General features: G+C 35.5%; 1 protein-coding gene across 5 annotated transcripts in view; it reads right to left on the reverse strand.

The window, feature by feature from the left end:
• Window positions 1-15,011, reverse strand: part of LOC143452796 (E3 ubiquitin-protein ligase rnf213-alpha-like) — a 47,769-nt gene extending 32,758 nt beyond the window's left edge. Inside the window, exons 1-11 of one of the 5 annotated variants that reach the window (XM_076953901.1) lie at window positions 14,874-15,011; window positions 14,583-14,730; window positions 12,895-13,114; window positions 12,656-12,692; window positions 12,481-12,537; window positions 10,757-10,831; window positions 10,492-10,586; window positions 10,347-10,383; window positions 10,128-10,253; window positions 9,143-9,222; window positions 8,984-9,020 (exon numbers count right to left, since the gene is read on the reverse strand). In XM_076953901.1, the coding sequence (XP_076810016.1) occupies window positions 8,984-9,020; window positions 9,143-9,222; window positions 10,128-10,253; window positions 10,347-10,383; window positions 10,492-10,586; window positions 10,757-10,831; window positions 12,481-12,537; window positions 12,656-12,692; window positions 12,895-13,114; window positions 14,583-14,674 (856 nt within the window). In that variant the 5' untranslated portion in view covers window positions 14,675-14,730; window positions 14,874-15,011. Of the gene's footprint in view, window positions 1-8,983; window positions 9,021-9,142; window positions 9,223-10,127; window positions 10,254-10,346; window positions 10,384-10,491; window positions 10,620-10,756; window positions 10,832-12,480; window positions 12,538-12,655; window positions 12,693-12,894; window positions 13,115-14,582; window positions 14,731-14,873 lie in introns of all 5 variants that reach the window. The other 4 variants (XM_076953900.1, XM_076953899.1, XM_076953898.1 and 1 more) reach the window with 4 other exon arrangements.
• Between the last annotated feature and the right edge of the window lie 6,565 nt (window positions 15,012-21,576).

Raw genomic sequence — 21,576 nt, forward strand, 5'->3', positions numbered from 1 at the left:
TGGCTTTTTGTTCAAAGAAGAATGCGCTGAACACAGAGATCAATTTCGAAATGCAATCAGAAACGCTTCACTTTGACAAAAGTGACTTAATGACTGACTGACTGAGTCAGGCACTAAGCATGTTTATAAGTTTAATATGATGCAATTCCAATAACACTTTTGTGCAGTGTGGTTTTCATCAATGAGATGCGTGAGCATCAAAGGGCAAACAAATTTATATCAAAAATATACCAAAAAAATAGAAAAATTATACTACATACACAGTATATATTCAAAAATCGTTCATGCCTTGAGAAATGTCAGGTCTTACATGGAGTTGGTCAGAAATTTTTATGATTAAATATCATAAAATACTGGAAAAAAGATCAAAAGCAAATAAATGTGATCTCATTAGAAAACAGGCAATTTTAATTTGATGCTCTTGACTTTTTTGGGTTTTGTGTCGTGATGTGATAAAAGAATGTGCTGGATTGTATTATGATCTCCAGACAGCCAATAAGAAGTTCTTTTGCCACTGATTCAACATGCTAGGTGTTTACAAAAACAAGCAAAAAGAAGAAAAACTTTGCAGGCATTAATGATGACTAGAATTCATGTTCAGACAAAAAAAATCATACAAAAATTTTTAATTATTCCAAACATAACACACATAAATTTCAAACATATGTTGCATTGTCCACAAGAGTTATAGCTTGCTGTAAATTAATGAATTAATTTGAATAATCGTTAATTAAATCGTTTCAAATAATTTATTCAGTTAATTCAGCTTTTCAACAATTCAGCTACATAACACTGGCCTGCATTTTTCAACTTCAAATTTTTTTTCACTAAAAACATGCAAATATAGCTAATTTTAGGGCGCTGATTCCGAATCTGTGGTCCGTTTTATTCTAGCACATCAGGTTTTTGAGATAACTGTTACACGTCATATAGCGTTTTTGGTGAATAATCGCAAATAATGTAAGGTGTACAACAAGCTTGACTCGAAAAAATTCACAGTTTGCACAGAATTGTTACACATCTTTGTCTTCTTATGATAAAACAATAAAGATTTTTGAAATATGACAGCAATAACGATATAATCCAGTAAAATGATTATTATTGAAAGCACAGCGGTTCACTACCTCGGTATCTATTTTATTGAAAATGCGCGTCTACCTGATTTTCTCTCATATTTAGTAGAGTCTTCACTTTTAAGACACCAGCAGTAGTCAGCAATCATGCTGACATTCCACTTACCCTGATAGTGTTCCTCCATCACCATTATCTCCCGGTGAAAACGTTCACCTTGTTCCTCACTAAACGTCCCACAGTTATTTGGAAAGTAGTCTAGGTGGGAGGGTAAAAAGTGCATTTTGACGCTCATCCTACCCCCAAGTTTTTGTAAGGCATCGAGCATATCTGTAATAAGCTGTTTGTAATCGGAGGCTCCGTTATTTCCATGGAACTGCTGGATAACAGCTTTTAACCCCTTCCAGGCTTGCAATTCCGTTATAGACTTTTTTTTCGAAATCTTCATCCTTCAACAGTTCTCTGATTTGAGGTCCAGTGAAAATACCTGCTTGCAGCTTAGCTTCGGATAAAGACGAAAACTTTTCTTGCAAGTACCTAAATCCTTCTCCGTATTTGTCCATACCTTTCACAAAGTTTTTCATGCACTCAAACTTGATGTGCAAGGGCGGTAAAAAAACTTTTGCTGGAGCAACAAGAGGATGTGCCTTCACATTCTTAGATCCAGGCAGAAACTCATCTCTTGCTGGCCACAATTTCCGAGTAAAGTGGGAAGTATCCGCCCTACTGTCCCAGAGATAAAGAAAACAGGGAAATTTAGTGTAGTATAGTATGAGAGCTACAACTTTTAAATCAGCACATATCAACCAGTTATGCTCTTGGTACTTTATCATTTGCAACAGAGTTTCTGTGTTTCCATACGTTTCTGGCATCTCAGTAGAATGTGCAACAGGTACTGATGGCACAGTTTGCCCATTGTACCACAACACAGCTTTCATGCTCGTCTTCCAAGAATCTATGAACAGTCTCCAATATTCTGCTGAATATGATATCCTAAATGTTTCAACTAAACCCTGAACATTCTTCCAATAAACCAGAGTATTTTCTTTACTAAAAAATTCTGTAAATTTTTTCTTTCTGTGGCGGTACCACGCAAAACTTATACCCTTTTCTAGAAGATTCTTTTCCTTTAATCTTGATGCTAGAAGTTGTGCATATTCTTTTGAAAGATATAACTCTCTTGTGAGATCATTCAGCTGAGTTTGTGAAAACAGCTTTGGAGAGTCATCGTTTATTCCTTCCTGATAGTGCTCTCCATCACCTGCACTTCTTTCAGATTCTGAGGAGCTTTGCATCTCTGTTAGAGGATTCGGCACAGGAATTTCATCACAATGTGGTACAGGCCTCAATGCTGACTTTAAATTAGGGTACTTGATATTGGATTTGTTTCTTCTGTTAAACCCCTTAATACACCATACAAAAATAACAGTCATTGCGATGGTTTTTTTGCTCCCTACATACCGTAGGGACGCCAAAGGGAAGGCTCTTGAGTTTTTTCTGGTACCACATACGTAGCTTTGATGCACATACGTAGCTCGTTGTGATAACAAAATTTATCTTGATAAATTATATCCTTTTGACAAAAAAGTGGGTAGTTAAACGTAAAAGCGAAAAATTATGCGGTTTTTCGACTGCAACTTTAAAACCTGATGTGACAGGCAAAAAAGGATGGCATTTTTGAAATCAGCGCACCAAAATTAGCTAGAAAACGTTGGCATCATACAGAATAAAATTTTCATGCAGACCAGTGATTCAGCTGCAAAATTTTGCACATGCAACACATGTGTTATTGACTATCCAAAAAGTTCTTTCTTGCCTATGTTGCATTTGTTTTGCGTTGTGTCTGCCCTGCCGCGTTCTCTCTTGAGGCCTACTGCGTTTTCCGTGTTTGATTAAGCACACGTGTCTTTTCATTGACGTATTCCAGCCAAGTATTCGTAGGGTCAGTCCTGATTTAAGCTCCTGGAATGAGCTGCTGTGAATGACAATTTAACTGAGCTGCTTTTAATAAAAGATGTGCCTACTGTGTATCTAAGACTGAGGACAGTAAAAACGTAACACTGGCGAGCACGACAGGACCTCTTAGATACACAGAAGATTTTATGAAGTTTTACTGAAGAAGCATGAATTTTTTTTATTCTCCGCCTCGTTACCAACGAGGCAATAGTTTTTTATCTTTCCTACAAGAATTTGAATCCTTCTGCGACAGCGTCAAAGCATCGGATGCGGCAAAGAAACATGCATTTCTACAAAGCTTGCCGGAAGATATGAAATTCTCCATGACCGATGGTCGTAAAGAACTCTACGATCTCAGTTATGACGAACTCATTCAACAAGCAAAAGACACGGCTTCAGGTCTATCTTCACAAAAGCACGCCATGCAACAACTCTTTCAGCGCACTCAAGGTTTTGACGAATCCGTAAGAAGCTTTCTTGAAGCTATAGCCCAATTAGGAAAAATGGCTTATCCAAACGACGAACAGCATGAAATGCGCAGCAGTGTGCTGTACAACCTACTCGTTCAAGGACTGAGAGACCGTCAACAAGCCTCTCAAATCTTACGCGACAACTCTAAAAATGCACAACCGGATTTTTATGCCACAGCAAAGAGCATTATTGAAAACGCAGAACGGACGCATCATGAACCACGTATAATGACGTCAGAAGTAGCAGCGGTGGCAAGAGATCACCAGGACGTATCCCAATTAAAACTAACTGTCGAAAAACTTCGGGACGAAATTTCCCAACTGCGAAACGAAATGAAGACAACAAGAGAACCTCGGGAAGAGAGAAGAAGACTTCAGTGTTTTAACTGTGGAGAATATGGTCACATTGCTCGACGCTGTCATAGGCAGCGTGCAAGAAACCTTCGACGTGTTTTTGATGTACATGGAACTAACAGCAATCCACCACGGGAAATCTACCAGGTTCAAACTATGGATCAGGACTTGCATAGGTATGCCAACATAAACATTAATGAGAGTTCAGTGTTTGCTTTGATTGACACTGGGGCTACCGTTACAGTTATAAGTAAGAGTTTGTATGATACGCTACAGGCAACATTAACAAAATGCCCTACCGGAATTGGTTTTGTGGGTGCTGGAGGGAAGCCTATAAATATGTTGGGCAGATGTAAGGTTAAAATCTCAGTCGCCGGTTGTATAGAATTTTGCAATGTTTATGTCTGCGACTCTATCGCTGATCATTGTATCTTGGGAATTGATTATTTACAACATAACCGGTGTGTTGTGAATTATGAAAAAATGTTTTTAAAAGCGGGAGGTGGCACCATTCCCATACTAAAATTCCCAGGCCTAGCAAATAGTCATGTTGTTAAGTTGTTAGATTTTGCACGTATTCCTCCTTTCACCGAACTGTTACTCCCTGGGACATTTGACGGCCAACCAGACATGCCAGATGTGGAAGTTTTGATCGAACGCCTTAACAACGTTCAAGAGAAATGGAATGTTGCAGTCGCAGAGTATGTTACCTCTACTCAAGCCAATTTAGTCCAGTTACGCTTGGCAAATCCATCAGACGTCGAAATAGTAATTCCAAGCGGATCTTCCGTGGCAAGAGTTGTTCCAATTGCAGGTGAAGGCAATATTCAATATACAAACGCTTACTCAATTCTTCCTATTACAGAGAATAAGTTTGCCGACGTTGAGTTGCCTGCACTGCACGATGAGTTATGTTTGGACAAATTGGAACTGTCAGAAGTTGAACGTCAAAAGCTGTTTTCCGTAATCTCTTCCTATCGTGATGTATTTTCGCTGCACCCGTACGATATTGGACAAACAGAACTGGTCGAACACTCAATCGAAACAGGAGACTCGCTCCCTATACGACAGCACCCAAGACGCTTGTCTGAACCCCAAAAGCAAAAGGTAAATGAACTAATTGAGGATATGTGTGACAAAGAAATTATTCAACCTTCTCAATCACCTTGGGCTAGTCCAATTGTATTAGTTCGCAAAAAAGACGGTGATGTGCGGTTTTGCATCGATTACCGTAAGCTGAATGACTGTACAAAAAAGTCTAGTTATCCATTACCTCGAATTGATGAGAGCTTAGACCAGTTGTCTGGATGTCGTTACTTTTCAACTTTAGACCTTCGTTCGGGCTACTGGCAAATTAAAATGAAACCCTCCGATAAACCAAAAACTGCTTTTACGTGTTATAAAGGACTCTACGAATTTAATGTTATGCCTTTTGGACTTTGTAATGCGCCGTCAACCTTCCAGCACTTGATGAGAGTGGTGTTAAACGGCGTTGAGTGGAATGGTGCGATTGCTTATTTAGACGATATTATCGTGTACGGTCGCACATTCAACGAACATATGGAACGTTTGGAAAACGTTTTCTCTCGACTTCGACAAGCTGGCCTGAAGCTCGGACCTTCCAAATGTAATTTATTTAAGGAAAAAGTAAAATTTCTTGGCCACGTTGTATCACATGAAGGGATATCGTGCGACCCACAAAAAGTAGAAGACGTTTCTAATTGGCCAACACCGAAAACATTGAAAGAAGTTCGCCAATTTTTGGGCTTGTCATCCTATTATCGGAAGTTTATTCCAAGTTATTCTCAGATTGCATCACCACTGAACAATTTAGCGCACTCAACTAAAAAGGTTTTTTTGTGGACAGAAGAATGTAAAAAGGCGTTCGGGCTGCTTAAAGAATTGCTGACAAAATCCCCAGTTCTCCGATACCCCGACCTATCCAAACCTTTTATTGTTGACACAGACGCATGTAACACAGCTGTTGGTTGTGTTCTTTCGCAACTAGTGAATGGCGAAGAACATCCCGTCTCGTACAGTAGTAGATCGCTCACCAAAACCGAGCGAAATTACTCAACAACTAGGAAAGAGCTGCTAGCGGTCATTCACGCGTTAAAGGTTTTTCGATGCTATTTAACCGAAGAGTTCCTGCTTAGAACAGATCACGCATCTCTTCGTTGGCTGTGGGAATCACGAGACACATATGGACAATGCGCTCGCTGGTTCGATTTCTTGTGCAATTTTAACTTTAAATTAATTCACCGCGCAGGAAGAAAACACACGAATGCCGACTCGCTTAGCCGTCGACCGTGTTCAGATGATACTATAAGGGCAGAGCAATTAGACCCCTTGTTTCCGTTTCAAACTGACAGCAGCTATGAAAGTTCAATTTCCGCCAAAGAATACCAAGTGTGTTTGATGGATTTTTCAGAAGCATCTGGATGGTCAACCGAAAACACTATTAAGGCGCAGCAAAAAGATCCAGTGTTGAAAAGACTGTTTCAGTGGATGAGCCAGGAAAGCCGACCATCATTCAAAAAAGTGAAAAATGACAGCAAAGCCCTGCGTCACTATTGGAATATATTTGGTGAGATTTTTCTACATAATGGTATGCTATATCGAAGAATCGAGAATTCTGTGGAAGAAATTTATGCTCAGTTGCTGGTGCCCTCAACAATGAAGAATGATGTGTTGAAGTCTGTTCACGATTTGATTCACGGAGGTGGACACATGGGCGTCAAAAGGACGTTTGCCAGGTTAAAGGAGCGTTTTTTCTGGCCATTTTGCCACAAAGATGTCGAAACATACTGCAAAGAGTGTTGCTTGTGCGATTTAAGAAAAGTACCAAGGCGAATTGTTCGTGCCCCATTAGTTCCGTCAGAAGAGAATACACCTATGCAGAAAGTTGAAATCGACGTATTAAGCGGTCTACCCGAAACACGAAACGGCAACCGTTATATTCTTGTCGTTCGTGACACCTACACGAAATACATGCAGTGTTGGCCAATGAAATTTCAAAATGCCAAAGATACTGCTTATTTGCTTTACCACCGTTGGGTGACGATACATGGCGTCCCAGAAATAATTCACTCCGACCAGGGCCGGAATTTCGAAAGTATTCTTTTTCAAGAGCTCTCACGCTTAATGGGCTGCAACAAGACAAGAACCAGCCTGTATCACGCAATGGGAAACGATGGTGTGGAAAGAAACAATCAGACCATAATTGCGATTTTAAAAAATTACGTTCAGGTTGACCCAACTTCTTGGGATGATGCGCTCTCATCGGTTAGCGCTACTTACAATGCAAGTGTTCACGAGGAAACTGGAGTTTCTCCTCATTACTTACTCACCGGAAGGAATCTGAGGTTGCCTGCAGATCTTATTAGTAAAGCACCAATTTTTACCCCAAAGTGTGAAGACATCCTTCATCTGCAAGACAGAATGAAATTGGTTCACCAAACAGTTCAATCAAGGTTGGGAAAACGTAGGTTGCAAAAGAAGAAACGATACGACGAAAAGGCGTCTGACGATCGGTATGAAGAGGGTGATGCGGTCCTGTTGCGAGACGAGGCTCTTCAAAAACATGAAACAAGAAAGTTTCACTTTCCTTATAAAGGCCCTTACGTGGTTAAAAAAGTTATTCCTCCTGTAAACTATATGATAGAAAATCGCGAAGGTAAAACCTGCACGGTACATTTTAATCGACTGAAAAGAAGTTTTGGCAATTTTTACAGATCGGTGGACAATCCTGTTTCAGAAGGTGTGAGCGAGAGTGAAGGGCAAAATTCTCGCTCAACATATCCGACAAACAACAGCCATCACTTTCGTGCATGCTGCAGCCCGGAACCAGAAATAACGGCTACTAATTATAACCAGCTGCGACCAGGGGTGTACATAGTGCCGGAAAATATTCAGAACGCAGTTCAGAATAACAGTTTAGTAACCGATGATGTTTTACATTCTCCAACCCGTCCACAACGCATTAAACGGAGACCTTGTTTTTACCCAGATTTCGAAGGTAGAATACGATAATCGACGCATCTTTTCTCATCACTCACGCACGTTTACATAGAGTTATGAATAGTAAATTTTTGTGTTTTGTTTTCGTGCTTTTATACGTGTTTTATATTGAGATTATATATTTTTATATTGTTATATTATTTTGTTTATACTACGATTTTACAGGCGATTTATGTATTAGTTGTTTGGGTGTCTATTTGGGTGATCGTTTTTTTTGCACGTCATTTTTGTATTGTTCACTTCCTGGTTTTCACTTCGTTTGTTTTTGTAGGACATGCGTTGTATTTCTGGGCAAGCATTTGTTTAGTGTTTGCAATTTTGTGGGTGGGGGGAGAGTGTTGCATTTGTTTTGCGTTGTGTCTGCCCTGCCGCGTTCTCTCTTGAGGCCTACTGCGTTTTCCGTGTTTGATTAAGCACACGTGTCTTTTCATTGACGTATTCCAGCCAAGTATTCGTAGGGTCAGTCCTGATTTAAGCTCCTGGAATGAGCTGCTGTGAATGAAAATTTAACTGAGCTGCTTTTAATAAAAGATGTGCCTACTGTGTATCTAAGACTGAGGACAGTAAAAACGTAACACCTACAAAAAAAAGTAACGTTTCTGTAAGCATTGAAAAAAAGATGGGTTCTAAGCTGCAAATTGCAATAAAGGATGGTTAATGATCCTTCGAAAACGCAAAACTTTGAAAACTGAACTTGGTTTCAATTTCAACCACGGCTTATTTTACACTTGTTGTACCCGGTAGAAATTTTGAACCAACTAAAAATCACATGCATATATCGAGATTTATTTTTGAAAGAATACTACATCATTACTGGCATTACTTTACTTGATGCAAAATGTTTCATGTTGGATAGTATAAAGTACATATATAGTGTGTCAAGTGCATGAAATGTACACTAACGTTTGGTTTGTGACGTTTTCGCGAGTGTACACTTTGTTTTGTTGAGTAGGTTACTTTACACATAAAGCACAATAATGCACACATGTTGGAAATTTACAACGCTTCTGGGACCATCAAAAAATGTGTTGTAGTGCATCGCAACACACCGTTTGTGAACCTTTGCATTATGATATTGAGCGAAAGTATGACTATAAATAATATTAGTTTACCTTCAGATGTATCACCTTCAATTTCACCGTGTTCTTTCTGTAAGCAAAAATTGTCAATAATTTAATCTTGTACTATTTCACATAATACTTAATAAAAAATAAAAGCAATTAAAGCAAAATAAAAGCATAGATGCCGAAACTTATAAGAAAATTATGCACTTGTGTTGCTGCATTGTTCTGTGACAATTTTTCAGCTTGCTTGTCTTTTTTCTTGCTCTTTCTGTTGTTAGAGTAACCTGCTTACAAAAAAAGCAAAAAAGAAAACAAAATAAAATATACAGTACAGCCAAACAAAGAAAACATAGTATGAGCTGCATGGTATGAACATGTTTCGAACAAACTAAAAACGAAAACATTTTTAAAACATATTTTAACTGATACCAATTAAAAGTGGTTAATGTTAAAGTGATAAAAACTTCTAGTAATTCTATGTTATGTCACCAATTGCCATAATTTTAGAAAAATGTGCTAGACATACAAAATGCCAAGAAGTACAACCACTACTGTGAAAGATGCTTTCCAAATAGCACAGAGAAGAGTTATGAAGATAAATACAAACACTTAGTTAACCCTAATCTGCCCAAATGTCAATGGAATCCTGGGATTTTCATAGTAATTGCACAAAAGTTACTGAAAACAGAAATTTGGATTTTTTTAAATTTCCAAAAAAACTATCTCATCGCCAGATAGTTGTATTTTATCAAAATGGCGTTTGTAAATTTGGCAAGTTCTAACATTTATAAAGCACCAAGACTTTCAAGTTTTTGCATCAGTACATTAAAAATCCTTTGTGCAGAAAAATGTTAAACAATAAGAGTATAGCAGCTACTATAGCAGTGACAATAGTGGTGGTTTTTGTGGTCTGTCTTGCCCGCATACATGAAACTTTTAATGAAATGTTTTGAAAACTAAATAGTTTTCGTGGATGAATGTATACACCAAAGTATAAAAATCAATATCGAGAGAGAAAATGCAAAGCCACATTGTGTAAGAATAACCACAATATCTTTTGCAATTTTAGCAGGTGGGGTGGCTTGATGCCACCATATGATGGATTGGATCCAGTCACATTGGAGCAGTTTCATAACTTGAAAGACAAGTGACAAATAGGGTTAAACTATCAAAAATCAAAGGTTTCCATTACCACTTTTATCAACTCCAGATTCTTTTTCCAAGCTGGCTCCATCTTTGGACTTTGATTTAGTGATTCCATGTTTTGCATTATTAGGCCGAAGGTTGTACAACTTGGTTGCTGGACCTAAATTCAGAGCTACGTTTCTTAATATTTTGTGAATAAACAGATAGCATTTTTAAAAATGTAGGACTCATTACTCATAGCGAATCTTTAGTTAATCTAACTCACCTCTGGATGAGTCACAAAGCGCTGCTTTGTATGTTTTCTGCAAGTATAAGATAAAAAAGTTTTAATATAAACTTTTCCTATGATACTACTAAAAAGAAATTGTTATATTAAAAAATCATTAATATTTGCCTCAGAAATCACTTACTTTTTCAATTGTGGTTGCTGCTGTTGCTGGTTCAAGGTTACTACGTTTTTCAGATGAAACCTCCATATTTTTCAGTTCAGTTACACCAACATCCTCTAAAACGAAAACGAAAAGTTCTTTACCTGTGTCTGCAAATTTTAACAGTTTAAAATTTAAATGCGTGAATTATTCATTATTGATGTTTGGTCGCAAACAAAAATTTTACGTCTAATGAAATATTGTACAATCTGCAAGTGTAACATAAATCACTTTAAAAGAGCTATACCTGCACAGCTGTTGCTTGCATCAGGTTCGTTATGAACCACTGTGATAACATCATTTGTGGTCGTAGGTTTAAGTTCTAAAGTTTAAATATGTTTTGTTACAAGAACAAGAAAAGAAAATAATGTTACAGTAATGTCAATTATTTTAGTATCTGGCTAGTGCAAAAACAAATTCATCTAAAACCAAAACACATTAACATCTGAACAAAACAACCTAGGAATTCTACAAAAGTTTTTTGCAGTTGGTTAATAACCGTATTTCCAAAAACAAACCACAAATTTGACTTTGATGGAGGTTGGTAACTAAAACATCATATAAAAAACTCATAGTTTTGAATGGCAAGTTATGAGAGTATCTAGTGAGGTTTATATACATTAAGACATAATAATGCATATGTGGTAAACAGTAAGTGGTAATTATAATGTTGACTTAGGTGTTCATTAAGTCATTTATATCATCAGACTTTGATTATTTAAAGTAGATACATCAGTCATATCAAACTGCTCAGTATTTGTCAGAAACAATTTTAATACATAATGTCATAAAGGTTGCATTGCTATGTTATATTTGACAGGAAAGTAACCATTTTTTGGACACTTCTGACTCATATCAAAGAAAAATAAAATATCTTTGGAAAACAAACAGAATGTTAAAACACTAGATTTACTGTTATTGTTTTACTGGATAACAATGATAGAACTAAGTTTTTCAACATTTGAATCATGGTGCTCTTAACTAAGGGAATTCCCCTTGACACATTGAGCTGCTGCAGTAAATCATAATTTATCAGCAATTGCACATGTTTTGTTTTTAGTGATGGGTAGCCAGTGTCTAATACTCTAATAGAATGACAAAAAAGCTTGCACACACTATAAAGGTGAGATGGGGTCGATTTCAGCAATTGTTTTGAATATAAGCTTCAACTAGAAGATATGACTACCGATAACTTTTTGTGAAGTTAAGAATGAGTCTAGGCAGGGACATATTGTTAGCCCCACTCAAGTCTAAAAATATGAAATCATTGTTCAAGTAAAAATTATTGTTTGTCCTGCTTTCGTCAGAACTGCCCTAATAAGCAGTTTGCTTTAAAAACCCATCCTCTATTAGACAGGTTTTACTGTAATATTTATCCAATTGGATTTTCCTGTTAGTTGCAGCCGCTGATGTTGACACTTGTCCCATTCTTCATAGAAAACGATAAATTTGTCATATTTTTGGCAACATCTACCGAATTACTAGAATGTTGCAAAATTATTTGACCGGTTTGCTTGTTATCAGTGTGCTTTCATCTACTGTATGTAAATGAAAGAAAAATGCATCTGTCCATTTGTCAGTGTGTGCTTCCTGTGATTCGGGTCACTCAAGCATATTCTACGTGTTTGTTTCACTATCACTATCTACACGTCATTATACAATATTTAAACATATGGTGACAGGTCTAAAGACTCACACTTTATCTGGTAATTCAACATCTGGAATTGAAATTTTTATTCGGTTGATGAAGATAAATCCATCAAGGAAAAATTTAAAATGTTATACATCAGTATATTGTGATTGTTTTTGGGACTAAGGCACAACCTGTTTTAGCCCTCTGCAGGAGCTGGCTTAAAAATGTTTAAAGTAAAAGATAAATTAAAAATGTAACGTAGGTAGTATTAGATAAACTTGTGCTTGCACTTGCTGACGTTTTAACGGTGCTGAGTTGATATAACTAAAACAACATACGCTGATGTACTGAAGTTGTATTATGTTGCTTTGCTTCATCAATGGACATTAATCTCTCTGTTAATGAATAAAGTTGTTTAATAAAGATAATTACAAATAGTTTAGTTTTGAGGTACAAAGGCAATGGTATTACACAGAAGAATATGTACACTACAAAAACTACACAAAATATTACCTTGTCCATCTGATCCATCAGCAACAGTTTCAAGACTCTGTTTATTCATTAAAATAATTGCAAGTTTATCGTCATTATTTGGTAATATTTGACTTTGCACTAATTATGTCAGTATGCCAATGGAAATACAAAATAAAAGCCAAATATTTGTGCTCTGCTGAAAACATGGCAGCTACATATAGGACACTTTAAAAGAAGTAAATATGTGAGCTTTACCCAAATTTTCACAAAAAACTTACACCTTTCATTGCAGAAGTGACATTATCATTTTGCATATCATTATTGTCAGGATCATTTGATGCCTCTGTTGAATCAGTGTCTGATTCATCATGTTCAAACTCAGCTAAGTTTTTGTCAATAAATTTATGTACTTTCTGCATAAATTTAAACGAATATTGTTGATCGATCTTGATAATCTTGTGTATGACATGACAGAGCCACATGTCTCCATATGAAAACCTACCGAGAGGAAAAGTTTCAGTTCAAGCATAAACTATAAAATCATAAATTAACCAAGCAAAGTTTAAAGAAGTCTTGCTTTAAAAAGTTGTTGAAATTAACGCAATATGTGCTTAAGTATTCTTGGTTTATTGATAAAATTTAAATGAGGTTTTGTATATTATCAAAATGTAGTGGATTAACAGAATAAATATTTTACAATAATTAAAAAATAACAAGTTACAATAAAATTGAAAAACATTTATAGACAAATTTCATAGTTTCACAACAGACTTGAACAAAAATTAACACCAGAGTGGCATAATTTTAATATTTTGAAGTCTGTTATGTTGCAGCCCTTTGTTTTTCTACCAATACTTGGTAACGAACTAAGCACAGTGAAAACCTCTCTGTGACAATATCGAACAGTTTGCTGTGGGATAAATGTGCTTTATTGATCGTATTTTTACCTTCAGCTCTAGTCTGCTATATTACAAACATTGACTTTTAAGCCTTGTATATTTTGATGTAACACTTCATTCTCTAAATGTTTAGCTTTGACACCGTTTATAGCAGGATATTTATACAATAGGAAACAATAGCAAAAATCTTAGTGTGAAAAGAAAGTGCTAAATAAATAAGATTCGTCAGTTATTTTATTGAACAAAAGATTTTTCAGTAAGATTTATTGGTTAAGTAATTATGGCAACACTGTGATGCAAAATTGCAATTTTACGGCTAAGTATAATGTAACAACGTAAATTCATTTGTGAAGTGGTGGTGATTGGATTAAAAATGAATTGAGTCTTTTGTGTAGGTAACAAGAAACAAGAATAAATTTTATGTACTTAAAGGTATAACAGGAAGATTCTGCATTAGTTAGGCTTAATATCACCTACATTTAATGCATATATTTATGCTGTTGAAAGAATACAGATGCTTAGATTACAGTTATCTGAGCTCAATCAAACATGTTGATTTAATATTGTGACATCATAATAGTTATCATTTCTTTTGTCTTCATTAGCAGAATACAAGCGATGTAATTGTGGAAATAATTACGAAGTCACTCCAGATTGTTGAATAATTCTTTGTTCTATATGCTCACTGGCACTTTTTTAGTTTAAGATTAAGATGTCTTAGCACTTGCTCCTAACTGTTAACAAGTTAGTTAGTAGGTATGTCCAGTATGAGTATTTCTGCTATCAGGCTTAGTACAGTAAACAATATCACTTACACTTCAGCATGTAACAAATTAAGAAAAAGACGATTTCCTGCTACCCAACACATTTTGTGGTATCAGTTATTTTAAATCTTCAAAAAAATCAGACAAAAACATTACTTAATTCAATTCACTTTTTTGTATTTCCAACCTGTCACATATTACATACAAATAAACAATACAATTTATAAGTGCATTTATTGTGTTAAGTTCAGTTAAATAACTTTAAATGGTCTTCATGCAATTATTAATGCTTTATGTACTTACATGTCTTGTTGGGAGGTCACAAATTCAATTGCAAACCTTTTTACAGTTGCTGAACACTGCTGAAGGTTATTCCAGTGAATCGCCAGCCACATCACTGCAGAGTTATTATCCTTAACAAAAGCATCTACAATCCCTCCCAACTCTGGATCTAAATTTTTTTACAATTTAGTACTTTGTTACATCGCCAAACAGTAAATTCATCAACAAGAACGTATGGAAACTGCATAAGAGTCGAGGCAAGTGTGATTGCACATTTAATAAAAAAAACATTTTGCAAGAATAAGAACTCACTTTGCACTGTCACGGCATTTATGAAGCAAACAAGACTCTTCTCTGATCTATGCTTTGTTACAATTTGCAGAAGCTTTGTATAAGTTTCAATACTTGCACGCAATTTTTTTGGCGTTTCTCAATTTTTCGTAAATCTTCTATAAAAGCTACAAAAATATCATCTTTTCCATAAAAGAAAATTTCAAAAAATGTTATATACTAATAACAAAATTTAAGTTGTGTCATATTTAACTGGTGTTCAAATACTTAGTCAAGTATTTGCAATCTTCCAGTATCTGACTTGATTATTTAGTTTTATGCAATAAGCATAGTCAATAAAATTTAGTCAATCAACATCAAAATCCACAGACAGTTAAGACTTCAACTATATAAACGAATTGATTACTAAATTAAAATTGTGAGAAAAATAACCACATAAATTCAGTTTACTGTCAACTTCACCAGCTCTCAATGATATAACCGTAATAAGTCTAACACTGCTTATGTTAACATTGCAAAAAAGCGTTTGAAAATAATCACTAAGAAATTCAATAATAATAATAATAATTATAGTAACAATAATAATTGACAGGAATCAATAATGGTTACTAAGAAATAAGTACATTAAATAGCTGTATTCATAGATAAGTATATAAGTGGACACATGAATATAGCAATGTTTTATGAAGTGTGCTGGTTGTGACCACCAATTACATTCGAGCACTAACTTCCCAATTTCCAGTCATTTTCCATTAAAGTGAGAAAAAGTAAATGGGTCAACACTACCGCAGTGTGTGAGGTTGCACCTTACTATAGAAGCAATAGCTTACCCCAGCCAAATATCTAACAAAGTAGGGATGAAACATTAAATCTTCTTGCATCATATGTCATTTTTGTACCCTTTTATTTTATCCACAAAATATAAACACATTATGTATTTTTACTCTGAGAATTAGTGACATCATCAATGACATTTTAAGCTACTGAAACATACCAAGTCTGAGTGTTTCGTTTAAGTTTTCTCCCTTCCATAATAAATACCACCATAAAAAAATATAAATTACATGTTGAAAACAAAAGCATACCCTTTGAAAGATGATTTGCAGAAATCATAGAATTTGCAATAACAGTGCATTGCTCTGGAGTAAGTACAGATTGGAAAATGTTTTTCAATTCCATTAAATTAAGTTCCTTCTGAAACATCTGTAAAATTGCTTGATCTTAATGTTTCAGTGTATTTTATTACAGGTATTTTTGCCAATGTCAAATCACTTCAAATTTGGCGAAATCATAATTAAAAGTGTTATTAATCGTTATTAAGTGTTATTAAAGTATTAATTACTAATCTTACCTCTTCCTTAGGTAACAAAGGTAAATTTTTCAGCAGTTGTAAAATAACAATTTTGAGAGTTTCATTATCTTCTTCTGATATTGCTATATAGTGAATTAAGGCAAGTCGCTGAATTAACTTGTCATCTGCACCTGGAACGCTAAACACAAAATGTCTGCTATTTTTACCTTGTTAGAAACACCTGCATTTGTGGTCAGCTTGTTTTATCCATCATTTTTTCAGTTAAAGTCTGATTTAACTTACAGATTCTCCAAAAACCATTCAATGCCGAAAGATGCATTTCCTGCAGAGCGCAGGGAATTGTATTTCCTAATAATCCAGAAAAGTGATTTGTTTTCAGAACCAAAAAATCCTTTTATCACTCCATGAAGAAATGGAATTCCTAAAAAAAAAGAAATGCATTTACATGAAAAAATCGTAATAATAATGAATGAATGATGAAATTCAAAGCAACACTAGTTATAACTTATAACGCGTAAAATGTTGGTAATAAATAAACTCAATTTAATCTTCTACTAGTGCGATTATTACAACTATTTAAAGTAGTTCAACAATCATAATTTAAAATGTTTAAAAGCAGTTTTCATTGTTAACAAGACTATCTATGTATTGGCTTTGTATTACGCATTTACTGCATGTTATGTTTAAGGCTTTGCTAATTGTACGTACACATCCTTTATTAAGTTCAAGCACATCCAAGCCCTATAGTTTATACAAGCAATATCAGAAATACTTTATAAAACAGATATTTTTCAGTGCGTTCTGTAGTTATTGAAATGCCATTGGAACAAATAATACGTAGTAGGAATTAGGAAAGACGATTTGTAACTATGGCATTAAATAAACACACAAATTAGAAATGACCACTCTGTTCAATTTGCACAATCCACACCACCACAAACTCTGAGGTAATCTCTGTTTACCGCAACTTACTTAACAATTGGATGGCATCCAGAAAAAAATAATTCCAATTTTTCACCAGGGAACTTTGCAGAGCTTGTACCAATAAAAAGGCATCACTCTGCTCTTGTGACTTTTTACTCTGGATAGGTACACCTGCAAAGCATAACTTGCAACAATAAAGTTTACAGAACCTGCAGACCATTGCAGCAACAAACTGGAATTAAAATATTTTATTTTAAAATAATGTACATTATTACATTTAATGCAATTTTGTTTTGTCAGCCTTTTGACAAGAAGGTTAACATCATCCTTTGAAAGAGCATCTTCCAACAATGGAAGCAAGAGGCACAATTTTTCTTTGTTGTTCATTCCTGTGCAATGATTAATAACCATACAAAATAGACGAATTTGATTAATTTTTCAAAGCAAATAAGCCACACTTTACTGACATAGTGACATTGGTTATGCAGGTTTCACTAACATGTAACTATGCAACTTACTTTTTGCTCCATTACAAGAAGAGCAAGAAACAGGAAAGATCCACTTTTCTTTAATGTTGTGATGTTCACTCTCTTAGCAATCACTTCAGCACACAATTTCAATTTTTACTTGTTCAATATATGCATAAGTTTAGACAAACTATAAACATACCAATGATGGTTATTTGACTGATAACCAAAATGTATCTTTTAAAACAATTTTCATTATTTTACCGAAATAGGCATTTGAAGTACAACAAGTTGTAGTGGACCCTTGCATTACCTATCAAGCAAAGAAACGTTATGCAATAAAGCTTTGGTTAGGATCATATCATAGCCTTTCGCATCATTGGCTGCTGATGAGTTCGGCAGCAAGCGCATATCTTACACAGTTGCATATACAACTACAATGACACATTAACGGTGATGGTGATTGCCTCTCCCCAACGTTGATTTGAGAGCAAATGCTTGCCCAGGACATTTATTTTGAGTACAACAGCTAGAGCTGATGAAGGCTGCAGAGCTATCAATTAGGTGGCTTGCTCAAAGGGACACCCTGAGAAACAAACTTACATTCATACGCACGTTGTAACTGCGAGACAGTGTGCTTTTCCACTGCGCTGCCGGGGCCGACCTTGGATGGCATAGATCAGGGCTACTCAACTATTTTTAGCAAAGGTCCAGTTACAAAAGTTAAAAATTTGCCTAGGTCCGTTATAACTCTCATGAAATAATTTACAGTTATACAAATGTAATACGGTATATACAAATGCAAATTATTGTTAGTCTGGAGCTGAACAGAAGTAATAAAAACACTGCACTTTGTTCCTGTACATCTGCAAAATGAAACTGTAACTTGTTTTTGCCCTTTGCATTTTACTCGCCCTTTTGTTTTTTCCGTGGTTGCATTGTGACGTCAACTGGGCTTGTTTGATTTGTTTGAAATTGTGATATTGTCTGCTGTTTTTTTGTTTTTGCAAATCAACGATAATGGATTTGGTTTTGTTAAAAAACTGGTGTCCTTTATGGGTTGCAATTAGCGCCTTGCTGATGATGGACTTTACCCAGAAACAGCGCTGTCGAAGGCTACATCTCCTTAGTGGTCTTTTTATAAATTTGTGTAAACATTGTTTTATCAACAAAAGATGGCGCAAAACGCCGGCTGCCCCGATTGACAAACGACCTATTAAAAAAAACCACTAGAAGACTAGTTTGAGCTACCACTTACACACTCGCTGATTAATTGAATAAACAGGAATAACAAAACTAATGATGAATGATTTCATTTGCGTAAATACTGAGACAGATAAGGTCCGGATTCAACACTGAAAAGGTCCACATTCGGACCGCGGTCCGCCAGTTGAGTAGCCCTGGCATAGATATCAAGAAAGAGGTTATTTACAAATTCAAATAAGTTTGTTTTCGAGAATTACACCACAATCCACAGACGGTTCAATAGTTTTTGCAGGAACTTGAATCTGATTACTGAAACGTTGCTGATTTTACGTCAGTTTGCTTATTAAACAAAGACGATAATTTATAAAGATTCCAGGGCTGAAAATATGAAATAAAACATTTTATGAAAAGAAATAATAAAGGCGTTTCTTTGTTTAATCATTTGATTAGTTGAATGACTTGACATTCATTACAGAGGTAATCTATCGAATATCTATTGAAATAAGGACAGCTGCGGATAAAATCTCGAGTCACTTTCAAATTAAATTGAGTGAATTGCAAGCAGCTGCAAAGAAAAGGCTTTGAGAAAACAGTCCGATAAATTTTTGGACAAGTTTTTTGAAGAAGGTATACAAATTTTTACAAATATGCTGCAAAGAGTTATTTCACTTCTTAAAAGCAGTTTTTCTTGAAAAAAAAATGCTTCAAAGAAAAGCACAAAAACCAGCCAACTTCAACTGAAATTTGACGAGTCCCATTCAAGTTGCCTGTAGTTGCATGAAAACAAAACTGTAATGTTTGTCAAAGAAAGTCCCAGTAGCAGAGTTTTGCACTCTACTGGAGGCTACGGAATATTGTAGGCTAAAACAACGATAACCCTGATACTATCACGTCATAAATGCATTTTAAATTCACCATGGCCAAAAACATGCAATAAAATGAAATCAACTGTAACAAGAATATTAAAAAACTTGTCTTGTCCTTCTACAATCTACATTATCTACAACAAGATTAGTAACTTACCGTACTACGTCTTTTGCTCCACACAGTCAATTGCTAAAATTAAATGGGTCTATATTCTAGTGCAAAAGTGTTTAACAAACTGACATCAACTTGTACACAAATCATAAATGCAGCACGTGGTTGTACACTTTCGCACTCAAGCCAAACTAACTAAAATACAGTAATCTACCGACATAATCCGATATGAGAGTGTAGTTTCGTGGTACGGGATTACCCAAAGGTATTACCTTCAAGAATACCATTTTAATTACAGTAAACTGTAAGGTTGGATAAACTTAGGATTTTAAGCGAGCGGATTTCAAGAATAACTAAGATAAAATATGCTCGTTAAAAATCCTTGTTTGGATCCAGCTCAAGATCGGTGCAATGAAACCTCGTTTGCCTTTAACGACACAATGTACAATTGCATAATTAGCGTTGAAAAATTTAAATTCATCATTGCGCATGTTTATTTAAATACAGTACAATGTACAATTGTACATGCTTATTCGTCGTTATATTTGAAAAGTATTGTTTGTGTTTATTTGTGAAACACAAATAAGCCGTGCCTAAGGTTTCGTAAATTCTGTTAAATTTACGAATCTTAAGCTGTTTTGTTCTCGAGAATATGAACTACGCTTTGGAATATGAGAAATATTTCACGCATCTAAGAACAATTTTTCGCTACAGCTGGGCAAAAATTAAACGATTAAACTGTCGTTCCTTCTTCCGCTAATTTACTTCGAGAGAGTTCCTTTAGTGCGAGCGCTGCATGCACTGATTAATTATTATTATTCCGTTTACCCGTTTCTGTACAACTTCATTATGTTCCTCGCGTTTTTCATTAGCTTATTCAAAAGCGGGGCGATTGCGTCTCCACACATCTACCATGTCATCAGTCATCTCATAATTGAGTTAATTGGAGCCATATTTTTTGAAACATATTTTTCATCGTTGTATTTTCTTTTTTCCATTTTGTTTAATACACTTGAAGGTTATGCAAAGAGGAAACAAGAACAATCAAGTGAAGGTGCTGTGAAGGCGTATTAAACCGCAGTAGCGTAGCCATGCTGTTACTGAGGTCGCGCCCTCAAACCACGCTAGGCGAACACCTAAACACAATAAAAAAAGAGACATTTACCTATTCTCCCCCATTCTCTTCAACAAACTAAAATTAGTTATTTTCATTCAGTTTTAATGTAGTCTCAACTCTCAACTCGACGTAATGTCCTGCCACCTTATAAGCTTACTGAGCGCCAAAAGCCGAAGTAAAAACGCTTGTAATGTGATGGCGGCATAAAAGTCAACGCCGATAGAACTTTTTTTTCGAATTCAGGACTTAACTGAATCGATGAGTACTCTCTTGTCGCAAAGATTCTGAGACCAGTTCAAGCTACACTTCACAGACTCATTAATTTCTACCACCGAAGATGCGATATAAACGCATGAAAGTAAATAGTTGTTCAACTGTCTATGCTAAACAAAAACATGAATAATGCAAGCCGACTATAGTTTATTTCATTTTTTACATTTAGCTTAGAGTAAAGTTTACTGACCCAGTGGTCGTTTGCCTCTATACTGGCCGCTGTTGACGAGCTGATCCAGGGTTGCTATAAACGTTTATTCAACTATCTGTGCGTTGATTTATACGTGAGCATATTTTTACTTTAAACACGTAGTCTTTCTTTACCTTATACGCTAAAGCTTTGTAATTCATAGTTGAACAACTCTTCATCAAACTAAAACTAGTTATTTACATTCACTTTTAATGTAATCTCAACTGGACGTAATGTCCTGCCACCTTACTACTACT

The sequence above is a fragment of the Clavelina lepadiformis genome, chromosome 4, assembly GCF_947623445.1.
Source record: "Clavelina lepadiformis chromosome 4, kaClaLepa1.1, whole genome shotgun sequence".
Classification (NCBI taxonomy): Eukaryota; Metazoa; Chordata; class Ascidiacea; order Aplousobranchia; family Clavelinidae; genus Clavelina; species Clavelina lepadiformis.